The 14,199-nt window shown below is 33.7% G+C and overlaps 2 protein-coding genes across 2 annotated transcripts; both read right to left on the minus strand.

Annotated features, from left to right (window-relative positions):
* Positions 1-2,337: 2,337 nt before the first annotated feature.
* Positions 2,338-4,560, minus strand: LOC129945073 (uncharacterized). The gene is made up of 3 exons (XM_056054734.1): positions 4,413-4,560; positions 3,270-3,518; positions 2,338-3,215 (listed from the first exon to the last, which is right to left on the minus strand). Exons 1-3 carry the CDS (start codon positions 4,558-4,560, stop codon positions 2,338-2,340), a joined length of 1,275 nt encoding a protein of 424 aa, XP_055910709.1.
* A 475-nt stretch (positions 4,561-5,035) lies between these two features.
* Positions 5,036-5,695, minus strand: LOC129945074 (uncharacterized). Its single transcript, XM_056054735.1, has one exon. It carries the CDS (start codon positions 5,693-5,695, stop codon positions 5,036-5,038), a length of 660 nt encoding a protein of 219 aa, XP_055910710.1.
* Positions 5,696-14,199: the final 8,504 nt, after the last annotated feature.

Genomic DNA, 14,199 nt, shown 5'->3' on the forward strand with positions numbered 1-14,199 from the left:
AAAAAAATGTTTGTGACTTTTCCGTAGTTCCAGACATTGCGACATTATTGTAGATTAATAATCTTTTTTAGTTTTTGGTTTCAGATTTCTAGGAGAGTTAAAATCGTGGGTATGGTCACGCACCAAATTTTTGAGGCGCACCACTCCATCAGCTGATAACTAACGGAATTTTTATTTTTTTTTTTTACTTTTTTATTTTTTTTGTATGCTTCTAATGTAAATAAATAATGTATACAAAAATTGATGGTAAAATTTTTCTACAGCACTTCAAAAATTACCTAAAATTCATGTCTCTAGACCAGAATACCCCCTTAAGAAACTATACAGAGCCAAATAAAGAAAGAACAGAAAATGAAACTTTGCATTAATATGCAAGCGTGAGAATTAATGAAAAAATATTAATACACAAAGTGAACACGAGAACCGTGAACTACAAACATATGAAATTCATAGCAACAAAATTATTATTATGTTTCTTGACCAAATATTAAATGAAATTTGAAGTTTAAAATGAAATTTGAACATACTCCCCCTCTTTGAGGGTTCTTAACTCTCTAAATAAAATTATGTAATTAATTTAAGTCTAAACGTTGACCTCAAAAGTTCTTGGCAGTGGAGTTGGTCTTCTTGTTCGACGAAATAGAGTGTAGAGGATCCCAATCATGCATACCAATAGAAGAAGACTGCTTCCATAGTGATGATAATCATGTAAGTTGATGTCAGTGGGGGCCGGCAGTTCCTTGGAATTATCCATAACATCCTGGATTTTTGTCTTTAAATCTTTAAACTCGGATAGGTCAATGTGATATTCTTCACGGTGTGTTTCTGGCTTCATTGTTGTTGGTTCTTGATTAATGATCCAACTGCTTGCATTGGCGCTAGGAATAAAAGGTGACGTTATTTTGCTTTCAAAATTAATTTTACCTTTGATGACAATGTTGGGCAATTGTAAAATACAAGGTTTTTTGAATTCTTGAAGCCCAATACAGCGTTGCTTTGATCACCGCAAATTAAATGTCCAGACATTTTTGATGGGAAAGAGAAGATCCAGCTATTCGATGATTTAAGTCCCATCCAAACATTTTTGGTAGGTGTTTCCCGTAAGCTGCATTTCTTAAAGCTCTCCTCCTTATGGTTGAGTATGAGTAGTGCTATTTCGCAAATCTCTGAACTCCCTTGCTGAATAATAGTTGGATGAACTTGGTTGCACATGTATTTCTTGGACACTAATTGTTTGCATGCTCCCAGCTCCAAATCACTTACTAGGAAATATCTATCTCTGGGCAATGACACAGCTATATACTGAGCAGATGTTTCTACCATGTTTCTGTGAATTATAGGAACACTAAGAAGATTAAAAAGTTGAAATTCTTCAGCATCCGTCAAGGGCAATAGCATTTCAAACACAATTGAATCATTTAAACAGCGCCCTTTTACTGTTGACATCTTGTACATGTCGATGACAGAACCTTCGGCAATGTTAAATAGGAAGGTAAATTGCTTCTCACTGCTCACTTAATTGAAGAGGGGTTATAAGTTATGGATTTATATTTCCATGATTTAAATCTAATAGAACATCTAAAAGTAGATCTTGGACATGCTCAAAATTTGTGAGAACAAGAATTAGATATGAAGTCAAAGCTCCAATATTTTGTCGTACCTCGTTAATTTTGTCTTTCTTGCTGATCATTGCCATGGTATTTTGAAGGTGTTCATTTAAACCCTTAAACTGCTCTTGAACTTGAAGGTGATTTCGCTTTAAAATATTTGAAGTAGCATCTGCAATCGAACTTTGTTTTTTCAAAAGTTCATTCAAATGATCTTCATTTTTGTAAGCGTTGCCGATTTGAACTTGTATTCTATCAGCACTTTCTTGATCAAGTATACCAAACAAACTATGCGCCAACGTCCCCACAAAGTCAAAGGGTGATCTTGCTATCCTGGTCCTTTCATATTTTGGTGCATGGTAGTTTTTAAGCAATTCATTATTATGTTCGATAACAACGATCCTGCTTCGTATGGTCTCTATTATTGGTATAAAGTACATCTGAAGAGTTATTTCTTTTGTGCATAAGTCTTGCATTTTGTTAATATATGTTCGAAGCTCATTAAACTCTTGCCAGTACGTTGTCAGATTGTAATAGACAAGTACTTTCCAATACGTGTTTACCGTGCGAATTCTGCCAACATCTTCAAAGTATACACCAACACCATCATCAAGTTTGCTTATATCTATTTGCTCCTGCAATTATTGTAAGTGACACGAGGACGTGGGTATCATTATAAGTATTAAACACAATACTGAAAATAATGTAATTTTTGTTGGATTTCTTGGTCTCAAAACTCTTGTATTTTGAGGATTTTTTTTGTATATTCTGGAATATTGCAGTTTGTTTGTTTTTCTTTATAATCTGGTTCGTCGATTGGAAGTGGACAAAGATTATGAATCGCTCTTTGGTACGTTCCAGCTTTAGTTTTTATGTTAGCTACGCGTACTTTACCATCACTTCCCTTGAATGTCTCAACCACTCGACCAAGCTTCCAGCGCATAGGAGGACTATTTTCTTCTTTGATTAGCACCAATGTGTCATTTTTAAGATTATTTGACTTAGTTTTCCACTTTACTCTTTGTTGCATAAGATGGAAATATTCCTGCGACCACCTTTTCCAAAAGTGCTGTTGTATTTGCTGTATTTGTCGAAATTTGTTTAGGCTGCTCATTTCGCAGTCTGTCACATCTGGTTCTGCTATGGCCGTAAGAGGACTTCCTATTAAGAAGTGCCCTGGTGTAAGAGCTTCGAAATCGTTTGGATCAGATGACAACGGGGTCAGGGGCCGAGAGTTCAAAATTGCTTCTATTTGTATGACCACAGTTAGCAACTGCTCATATGTCAATGAAGCTTCGCCTAAATGACGTACGAGAAGTGTCTTTGCAGATTTTACAGCTGCTTCCCACAAGCCTCCAAAGTGAGGAGAACGAGGTGGTATATTTTTCCATATTATACCTTCTTCCAAGCAATAAGTATGTATTCTTGATTGTATTCTTATTGAATTAAAAACTTTTTTTAACTCTGCTAAATCATTCCTAGCACCAACAAAATTTGTAGCATTGTCACAAAATATTATGTGACAAAGTCCCCGCCTTCCTACAAATCTTTTTAGGGCAAAGAGAAATGATTGAGAAGACAAATCTCCAACTACTTCTATATGTACAGCTTTTGTTGAAAAGCAAACGAAAATAGCTAAATATGATTTTGTAGGACTCTTACCTCTGACGTTATAGTGAGTTGGTCCGCAAAAATCAACACCGCAATGATAAAAAGGTCTCGATACATTCACCCTTTCTGGAGGCATATTTCCCATCAATTGGTTGATGGATCTTGGCTTTGCTCTAAAGCATATGATGCATCGACTAATGACTTGTCGAGCTGCATGTCCAACACCTAGTATCCAATATTGTTGTCTGGAGATGGCTATTAACGCTCTATGAGAAGCGTGCATATGTCTACGATGTAAATCTGTCAAAATCAATTTTGTTATTACATTATTTTGTGGCATTAAAATTTGATGCTTAGCATCTGAAGAGATCTTCGCATTTGACAATCTTCCTCCGACTCGAATTAGTTTAGTTTTATCATCAAAATAGGGAGTAAGCGATGCTAAAGATGAACTTTTAATTACAAGCTTTCTTCTTTCTAAGTCACGATAGTCTTCTGGAAATTATACTTTTTGAGTCTAAACCATAATCAATCGAGTTCCTTCTTTTAACTCATTTACCGTTAGTTGGCCTGTATTTCGTAGTTCTTTTGGTCTTCTACAATTATGGTGGAATCTATAACAAAATGAAAATATTTTTCGTAATGTGAAAAATGTTGATGTTTTGTATCAAGCTAAGCTCATTTTGAATTGCTGCTGACAAAACTGATTTCTTCTTGCGTCTTTCTGGAATCACCTCTGAAAACTCGTATTCATTGAAAGGACTTGGTTCCCCTTTTCTTAGAAATTCCGAACCTTGAAACCATATTGGTGATTTGAGTAGTCCTTCTATTCTTGATCCTCTTGACTCCAAATCTGCAGGATTGAGTTGGCCTTTGATGAATTGCCATTGATAAAACTCTGAAAGTGATTGAGTTTTTGCAACTCTATTTGCAACATATGTCTCCCAGGTGTAAGAAGGTGATTTAAGCCAAGCTAAAACGGTTGTTGAATCTGTATAGTAGCATACCTTACCTATCCGAAAAGGCATGAAGCATAATTGTTTTGGCGGAAGGACGAAGGACATATCGTGGAATATTTAACTTACTCAAATCTGAAAACTGGCAAATGTAATTTATCCACTTTTGAGCCTTTTCAATATGAAGCTTATCATCAAGTCATGTTTAACTTCCATAACTCTTGCAATAATAGCTTACCAATCACTATTACTGGTCCGAGCAAACCAAGAGGATCGAAAAGTCTTGCAAGATCGGCCAAAACTGTTCGTTTTGTTATTTGTGTGTTAATTTTACTTATCTTTTCGTCATTAAAGCTGAATTTGAAAACATCTTGTGAAGGAATCATATTAATCCTAAAGTTTTAATAATCTCAGACTGATGGAATGTTACTAATTTCTCTTTATCGTCTTCAGGAATTTCTTTTAAAATCATGGGATTATTGGCACAAAACTTTTTTAATTCAAAGTTACCTGTCTTGAGTAAGGAAATAATCTCGTTGAGTAACTCATGAGCGTCATCAATGTTGTCTGCACCGGCCAAACAATCATCTACGTAAAAATTGTTTTTAACGGCTTGTGAAGCTCTATAAAATTTGTCTTGTTTGTCATCAGCTAGTTTTACAAGACATCTAGTTGCTAAATAGGATGCAGGTACTGAACCATAGGTTACGGGGTTTAATTTATAAAGCTGCAATGGCATATCGGTTTTTGATCTCCAAAAAATAAGTTGGAAGGCTTGATCTTCTTCTGACAATAAAACCTGGCGATACATCTTGGTTATGTCTGCGGTAAAGACATATCGGTGCATCCTGAATTTAAGAACTATTGAAAATAGATCCGGTTGAACTGTTGCCCCACCATAAGTATATCATTAAGTGAACGGCCAGAAGTTGTTTTGGCTGATGCATCAAAAACTACCCTCAATTTTGTTGATGAACTTTCGGGTTTCATGATGCAATGATGAGGTATGACGTAGTGTACCCTTGGAATGCTACCCTTTTTTAATGGTGTCATGTGACCTAAAGCTTCATATTCTTGCATGAAGCTGATGTAGGATTTTTTAAGTTCTTCATCCTTGTTCAATTTGTTTTCCAATGAAAAGAATCTTTTTCGTGCTGATGACAGGGAGTCCAGTAAAGATATGATAGGATTCTCTTTAAATGGTAATTTAACAACAAATTTACCTTCAGAATTTAATGTTGTGTACTTTTTGAAATGTTCTTCGCACTGGTGTTCTTCCTCACTCTCAGTACTAATGGGAATGTCATGGCTTTCTGTTTCAAAGAATGATCGAACAAGTTTGTCCAATGACGTCAACGATGGCTTTGTTACAATATGGCAATGAGAATTTGAATTTGAAGCTGAAGCGCTTCCCGCAACAACCCAACTTAACTTTGTATTACGTAAAGTTGGTAGATCTCTTGAAATCCTGTATTCTCCAGGTAAAAACAAATTAAAGAAAAGTTCAGCTCCCAACAGCATGTCAATTTGATTAGATTTTCAGAATGAAGGATGTCATTGGGAATTTTCCACAAGGATATGTCAATTTCCTGGCTGGCCTGGTAGTCACTAATGTGGGATATGAGGTTCGTTTCAATGGTTGCTTCATACGCCAAGGTACGCGACTCGAATGTAATTGATGCCACAAACTCCGACCTGCATTCATGTGCACCTATTCCGCTGATAGGAGTATCCTTGCGATACTTCTTAATTCCCAACTGTTGAATAAACGATGTTGTCACAAAGTTTAATTGGGATCCAGAATCAAGAAGAGCTCTGCATGGGACGCGAACACCACAGGACGATATCAAATTGACCACTGCTGATGTCAAATATACGTGGCGTTTCTGGAAATGAGTTTCTGCAGCTGCGTTATTGACTATACCTGGTTTACTTGGTGTGGAGTGTTGCTTGAGGTTTTTTTATCACCTCACTGACTCTTGTTAACTGCTTGAGATTTTTGAATTTGCCGATAAAGTAAGGTGTTGAGGAGCATGTTGCATTTTTGGCATTTTCGCGATACACATAATTGATGATAATGGCCTTTCGTCAGGCAATTTCTGCACAACATCAGCCTGTGGACAGCTTTTCCTCGTTCTATACCTGAAAGAGACAAGAATTTATTGCAATTGTATATACCATGTTTACTTGAATTGCAAAAATAACAAATAAGTTCCTGATCGCTCTTGGGCGCAATGTCGACAGTTGACTTGATCCCAGTATCGTAGGTGGCTTCTGGACTTTGATAGTTTCTCCTCTCATCTTTGGGGTTAATGGCCTCTAGAGTCTGGAATCTTGACTCAATAAACTTCAGGAACTCTTCAATCTTAGGACTGCTTCTTGGATCTTTGATCGCGAAGTCAAATTTTTCCCTGCTCTCTCTGTCCAATTTTTGCAGTAGAAGATGCACAACTATTGGATCCCAGCTTTCAATATCAACATTAAGGTTGGTGATAACTTGCAGATACTCCTTCGTGTTGTCGTGTAGTCTTCGTAAGCTGGAACTTGTCGCTGTAGTAACTGACAGCATCAATAACGTGTTTAATTGTGCAGTCAGTAACAATCTTTTATTGTTGAAGCGTTCAACAAGGACACGCCAAGCTACTTCGTAGTTACTATCCGTAGGCTTGAAATTTTGAATTAGTTCCTGGGCCTTTCCTGTAACATTTGCCCTCAGGAAATATTATTTTTGTGCTGGTGGGATAGGTTGATCATGAATCAATTGCTTGAACAAGTCATGAAATTGTAACCAATTCAAGTATTCTCCATCAAATTTAGGGAGTTCAATTTTTGGCAGCTTCATCATTATATTAAGAGGTTTTTGCTCAATTGATATTTCTTGGGATGGTACGGTGCTTGTTGCTAACATCAATAACGTCTCCTCTAGCCTCTCTTGTATCTCGAAGTAGTTCACTACTTCCTTTGTATCCAATTCCTGATTTAACTTGCGATATAAACAGTTGATATCGTCCTAATTCTGCTCCAAACTTTTTAATTTTATTTGGCGGAATTGTAGAGTTTTATTCAATAATGACTCCTCATCGACTTTGTCCAACGATCTCTTCAATATATTTAGTATTAAATGAAACCGTGTCTTGTGGTTCATCTGAGTACTAAATATATTTTGGGATTCCGTACTTGTATTTCGGATACTTCTCTCTTGCGGTTTTGGAATTGCTCTTTTCCTGCTGGAATATCCAAACTAAAGGTCTGAGTTTCTTCTTGTTTGCCCTTGGTATTTTTTTCTTGATTTATTGCCTTGCCTGACCCATCTTCAATCTCTTCAGTGATTAGAAGTCGACGTCTTATATCACTCATAGTGAGCTCCGCAGCCTTACGCACCAGTTCGAAATATTCCTTTTTGAAATACTCATGATGAATGTGTTCCGAAAATTTGTCTCGGAATATGGTATCGTTTTTTTCAAATTCCTCCCACAAATTCTCCAACTGACCCTATTTCTTGTTTAGGTAGTCGAATGTCTTCCTAGTGGGACTATCCTTATTATAGTTGCGGACAATGACACAAATTGATTCACCTATTTGTTGCCGCAATGTCTTCAATGGTTAAAGTATTATCGTTGCTTGCTATGGTTATATTTAGTATAAGTTCGATAAAATAATTTTTAATTTCATTACACGCCACTAAAAACTCTTTTTTAATATTGTCCTGTCACGGTCGCCAACGTTAATTTTTCAGATTGTAAAAAAAAAATAACACCAAATCACGAGACAAATAATAACTTTCTGCTTGAAGGTTTAACGGGAACTAAACTTTATTTCTTAAGAAACTATACAGAGCCAAATAAAGAAAGAACAGAAAATGCAATTTTGCAATAATATGCAATCGTGAGAATTGATGAAAAAATATTAATACACAAAGTGAACACGAGAACCGTGAACTACAAACATTTGAAATGGTCACACGCTTGCATAAATTCATAGCAACAAAATTATTATTATGTTTCTTGACCAAATATTAAATGAAATTTAAAGTTTAAAATGAAATTTGAACACTTCTGTTTCCAATGTTATTTCCCTACTATTGTAGGCTCGACCGATAAAGTTGCTAGAGTTTAAGAAGACCTTGATATTCAAAAATCCGCTGGCCTAACAGTAGTTTATTTCACCAAACAATGGAAAAAATCTTTACACAAATCTTGGAATAAGTACAATTATTGTATACTTAATAGTTCAAATGCATTTGATAGAATGTGGCATCAAGTTCTCTTATCGAAAATGCATGCATTTGTATTCGAAAAATCTTTTTATCATTTCTTTAGGTATTACCATTCTAAACATTCAATTCAAGTACTCTTATGATTCGCAAGGCTCCGTTTTCTCTTCGACACTTTTTTTTTATTTTCTAAGTGATCTGTTGCCTGAAACATCTAACCAAGTTAATTTTTTCGTTTTTAAATTCGTATGTGCATCACAAACTTCCTCTTGTGGAATGATCACATCTTTGAAGTTGTCAAAACGCTGTTAAGTATTTAAGTATTCTTCGCCAACTCAAGAAGTTTGTTAGCTCTTATAATCTGGCTATATAATTTATAAAGCAATTATTTGCCCGAAACTCGAGTTGCCATAAAAAAAAGGTATACGAATATTTTTTTAATGGTGATATTTATATTAACTTATATCATAATAAAAGTAACTAACTTTCATTTTATTCTTTCTAAAGTTTAAATAATTAAGTAAATAAAGCAGTTTTTGTGTTAAAATTTAATAATTACCAAATAGTTGCATTTGTAACAGTACCTGTCTTAATTTACTTTGATTCGATAATACTTTTTATTTGTTTATATATAAGCTGACTTTTTCATATGTAATTTAAATTTTAAGATTAATTCAAAAAAACTGATAAATCAAATAAAAACAACTAATATTTCTTAATATATTTATTATAAGATTGTTCTTTAATTCTGAAAAGGCCATAACAACTTCAGAAGTGGGATAGTTCCGAAAATTATTGGTTAATATTTACCTATATTATAAAGAATTCTGATAATGAACAAATCTGAAATCCAAGATTGGGTCAAGGAGCAAAACGATGATTTTTGAACAACAGCTACATTTACGCAATTGCGGAAGCTGTACAATGAAAAATTCAGGGATAACAATTCCATCCAATATGACAGTTCAGATTATTCCGGAAATAATGAAGAAGATGTATTCGATCGTTCAATCCTTCAGCGAGAACTTCAAAACAATGATCAAGTTTCAAAAAATACTCCCATAAATCGGTTTGCATCTTTAGGAGAAGAAGAAGCTGATACTGATACACAACTTAGATTTTTGGAAAAACGCCGACGTTTGAAACAATTGCAACAAGAACTGGCTTCCACTCCAAATGTTTTGGCTAACGTAAAATTCTAAGATATCCAACATTATATCACTCCATTTGCTGGCAATGAAGTTTATGATGCCTGCAAATGGCGAACGAGCTTGTGATTCGGTAAATTGTTCCATGTTTACCGCCTGAAGTCAATCCGACGTTTGATGAAAACGGATTCTGCTGCTAAATTGTTTGTTGGTGTGGATAATTCTACTAATTATCTTCAATTCCTTAAACATTTTATGTCAAATTTTGGTCATGCTTATACTGTTTCAGAAGTGATTGATAAATACGAAAAACCAAAACTTAAAAGTTGGCAGCACGTAAGAATATTGATGAATTGCAAGTCATTCAATTTATAATAGAGGGATTTCAAGATAATTTTGTGAACATTGCTGTGTTGTATCCGGCTTTTAATATACAACATCTCAAATAACTATCACATCGCTATAGCCAATTACATAGTCAACCCGAATCAAATGAAGCATCAATTAAGACCCCGTCTACAACTAAGACAAAAACACCAGTTTTGAAACCAAGCTTTGTTAATACCAAGATGGTGTGTTACAATTGCTCAAATGTTGGTGATGATTTCCAGTTCAAAAATATCGAAAATATAATTAGAGAAGCTAACAATTATATTTCCGAATTAAAAAAGAGGCTGGGATGGGACCCACATTGATAACTACCCTTCCGGTTCGTCGATTTGTCTTGCTTAAAAGTTTTTCTATAAGTACTCGTATCAATTCTTACCAAATTTGCGTACTATTTTATTTTTTTACGAAAAAACGGACTGTTGGATTTTTATATAATAATTACTGAATATCGAAACAATATTTTCTGTAAAAAAAAATAAGTTTGAAGCCAATATTTTTAATTTTTGAAAAGCTATTTGAGTCAAAAGTAAATTTTTACCAAGTTTTTGTATTGTTTTTTTTAGAGTTTTATTTTTTGTAAAAAAAACTGTCAATTCGTTTTTTTTTTCAAAATTTTACTGAATGTTAAAAATAATATTTTTTGAAAGATAAAGGTAAATTAAAGCCAATATCTCAAAGTTTTGTAAAGATATTTGGGTCGAAAATCAATTTTTACCAAGTTTTATTAATTTTTTTTTTTAGGTTTTAGGTTGAAAACAATATTTGTTATAAGATAAAATAAGTTTGAAGCCTAAATTTTAAGTTTTTGGAAAGATATTTGAATCGATATTTAATTTTTACCAACTTTGAGTAAAGTTTTTTTTAGATTTTTATTTTTTATAAAAAAAACTTTCAATTCGATTTTTCTCAAAATTTTATCAGATGTCAAAAACATTATTCTTCGTTGCACAAAATTGTTTTGAAGATGAAATCATATTTTAGGCATACAATTTTGGAGGTGACAAATCTTTTTTTTTCAGTTTTTTTTTGGTTTATAAAAAAACCGTTAAATGGATTTTTTTCAAAAAATATACTTCTTTGATATCACGTTACAATAAGATATTTAGGGTTAACCAAAATGTTTACTTTTTTTCAAACTGCTGTGGTTTGATATGCAATTTTCTTGAGAGCCCTTTCTGCATCTTTCTGCCTTATTATCTGTATAACAAAATGTATTTGAAATCGAAATCTCGTCTGGTTCTTGAGCTATGGACGTCGAAAAAACGTCGCGAACGTACACGCACGCACAGACATCTTTCTAAAAATCTTTTATTTCGACTCTAGGGACCTTGAAACGTCGAGTAATGTCAACATTTTCAATTTGACAAATCGGACCCATTACAATAACTTCCTATGGGAAGTTAATAACGTATGTATTATATTTTTGACTAATGGCTTTATGCATAGAGATAGCACTTTTGTTTCTTTATTTGATTCTGGTAGTCCGATTAGTTTAATGAGAAAATCTGCTGTTCCAAATGATTTAGTTAACCAATGCACTCAATATTCTGGTTATAAGGGATTGAGAAATTTAAAATTATGTACTTTTGGAAAAATTCAAATTAAAATTTCCTTTCGCAAGTTAAGTTCATTAATATCTTTGTTGTTCCTAATTCAGTTATTCCATATTCAATTTTGTTGGGTCGGGACTTTTAAAATATTTTAAATATAAAATTTATGATAGTTGATTTAACTTTTAATAAAATTACCAAAACAAATGTTAAAATTTTGAATTATTCGAATAAAAATAAAATTAAAATATCAAATAAAGTATTGCATTGTGTGTATAGTTCCACTAAAAATAAGAATTCAAATCTTTTAACTACTTGTGATCTATGTCAACTTTCGAACATAATAAAAATCATCTTACATTGTTAGGTATATCGATCATTTTGTTCGGGACATTTTTGCAATTGAAGTAGATTCAATATTTTCTGAACGTAAAGATATAAATGTTAATTTGAATCAATTCTATCGGAAAGAGATTCAGAAATTATTGAGACTAATTGCCTTGACCTTTCAAATATTCCAATCTCTAATGAAGAGAAATATAAAATGAAAATTGATTTGACTTCCGATATTCCAATAAGCTCAGCACCTAGAAGACTTTCTTATGAAGATCGGCGTATTGTCAGGGATATGATTAGCGACCTTTTGAAAAATAAACAAATACGACCTAGTAATTCTCCCTATGCATTTCTTATTGTTTTAGTTTCAAAAAAGTGTGGCGAGGAACGAATGTGTGTTGACTATCGATCTCTGAATAAAATCATGGTAAGGAATAGTTATCCATTACCTTTTATTGATGACTGTCTAGAGAGATTGGAAGGCAAGGCATATTTTACAACCTTGGATCTAAAAAATGGGTTGCACCAAGTAAAAGTCTCAGAAAATTCAATTAAATATACAGCATTTGTAACCCCAGATGGACAATTTGAATATTTGCAAATGTCCTTTTGTTTAAAAAATGCACCTGCAGTGTTTTAACGATTCATCAATAATATTTAACGTCCATTTATTGATGAAGGGTCTGTTGTTGTATATATGGATGATATAACAATTGCTACAAAACTATAATGAAATAGATTTTTTGGGATTCTCCATCAATAAAAAAGGGTATTCGTCCCAATAATAGACATATTGAAAATATAAAGCATCTTCCCATTCCAAAAAATTTAGATCAAGTCCAAAAATGTTTAGGTTTATATTCATATTTCCGCTAGTTTGTCCCGCTGTTTTCACATATCGTTATGCTATTACGATACAGAATTGCATTGTGATGCAAGTGCTGATGGGTTTGGGGAATACTTATGCAAAAACAATATGATAACAAATTATATCCAGTTGCATATTTTTCACAACTTCACAACACTTCTGAGTCTCGATTTCATAGTTTTAAATTGGAAACCCTAGCAATAAAATATTCGTTAAGAAAGTTTCGTGTGTATTTAGAGGGTATTCCATTTAAGATTATAACCTACTGTAACTTTCTTACGATGACATTGAACGGTAAAAGTATTCAACACAGAAGTGTCTTTTTAACAGGTCATGTTGATGCTTCCCTAGTTCACACAGGACTGTAGCGCCACCTTAAGTTAAGTTGATGCTTTGAGTCGCTATCCTTCAAATCAAATGGGGTGGCGCAACAGTCTGTTGTGAACCAGGGCCTAGTGACTTACAACTCTCAACCATTCCTGTGTGCGAGTACTGTTGTCAGGAATGGAAGGGACCTACAATTTTAGGCCGAATCCGAACGGCTAGTTTGAGAAAGCACTTTTTCATGACAAGAATTACTCTTGAAGGATTTGTCAATTCCTCGCAAGAGGCAGTACCCGCGAATTTTTTTTTTTTTTTTAAATTAAGGTGGCACAGGCAGGGATTGAACCCAATACCCCTTGCATGACAGTCCAACGCACCAACCATCATGCCACGGGTACTACCTATCCTTCAGCTTGTGTTCAAACTTCCAAAAAACTTAAACAAGTCATATCAGTAATTAATCCGGATGATATAGACATGCAATTACAAATAACTCAAAACAGAGACGATTATATTGAAATCATCGGTTAGAAAAAGAAGAAGTTCCAAATTTTTTTCTTGCTGTTGGCTTAGTTTACCAAAAATTGGATACTGGAAGTTTATTGTTATATGTCCTGAAAGAAATGGAATCACAAATTATAACTTTGTCATATAGGTGTTTGGAAATATCTAGACCAAATTATATGACACTACTGGTTTCCAAAAATGAAAGAAAAAAATAAAAAGTTTGTAAAAAATTGGGTTCAGTGTATAACGTTTTCTGTGCCAACACATTCTTCCAATCGCACTCTCCACCAAATTGCTAAAAAGACTATACCATTCGATACCATTCATGTTGATCATTTTGGACCTCTCCCGTCAATTATTTCTAAAAGAAAACACATTTTTGTCATTGTAGATGCCTTTACAAACATGTAAAATTACATGCAGTGAATTCAACAAGTACTAAAAGAAGTATGTGCTTACTTTCGAATATTATATTCGACCTCGTCGAGTTATTAGTGATCGTGGTTCATGTTTTTCGTCAATTGAATTTGGTTCATATTTACTACAAAACAATATTGAACATATTAAAATAGCCACATCCTCACCTCAAGCTAATAGTCAACCGCATTCTTAAGTCTATGTTAGCTAAAATTACTAAACCAATTCAACATTCCGATTGGTCAAAACTTTTGATAAGAGTTGAATACGCT

This window comes from Eupeodes corollae, chromosome 2, assembly GCF_945859685.1.
Source record: "Eupeodes corollae chromosome 2, idEupCoro1.1, whole genome shotgun sequence".
Lineage (NCBI taxonomy): Eukaryota > Metazoa > Arthropoda > Insecta > Diptera > Syrphidae > Eupeodes > Eupeodes corollae.

Excerpts from the sequence above, each read along its gene's own strand:
- LOC129945073 (XM_056054734.1), bottom strand. The coding sequence starts at position 4,560 with ATGATTCCTTCACAAGATGTTTTCAAATTCAGCTTTAATGACGAAAAG. Across the intron at positions 3,519-4,412 it reads CGGACCAGTAATAGTGATTG|ATTTACATCGTAGACATATG; the intron begins GTAAGCTATTAT and ends TGATTTTGACAG. Across the intron at positions 3,216-3,269 it reads AACTCACTATAACGTCAGAG|CTGTACATATAGAAGTAGTT; the intron begins GTAAGAGTCCTA and ends TTTCAACAAAAG.
- LOC129945074 (XM_056054735.1), bottom strand. The coding sequence starts at position 5,695 with ATGCTGTTGGGAGCTGAACTTTTCTTTAATTTGTTTTTACCTGGAGAA.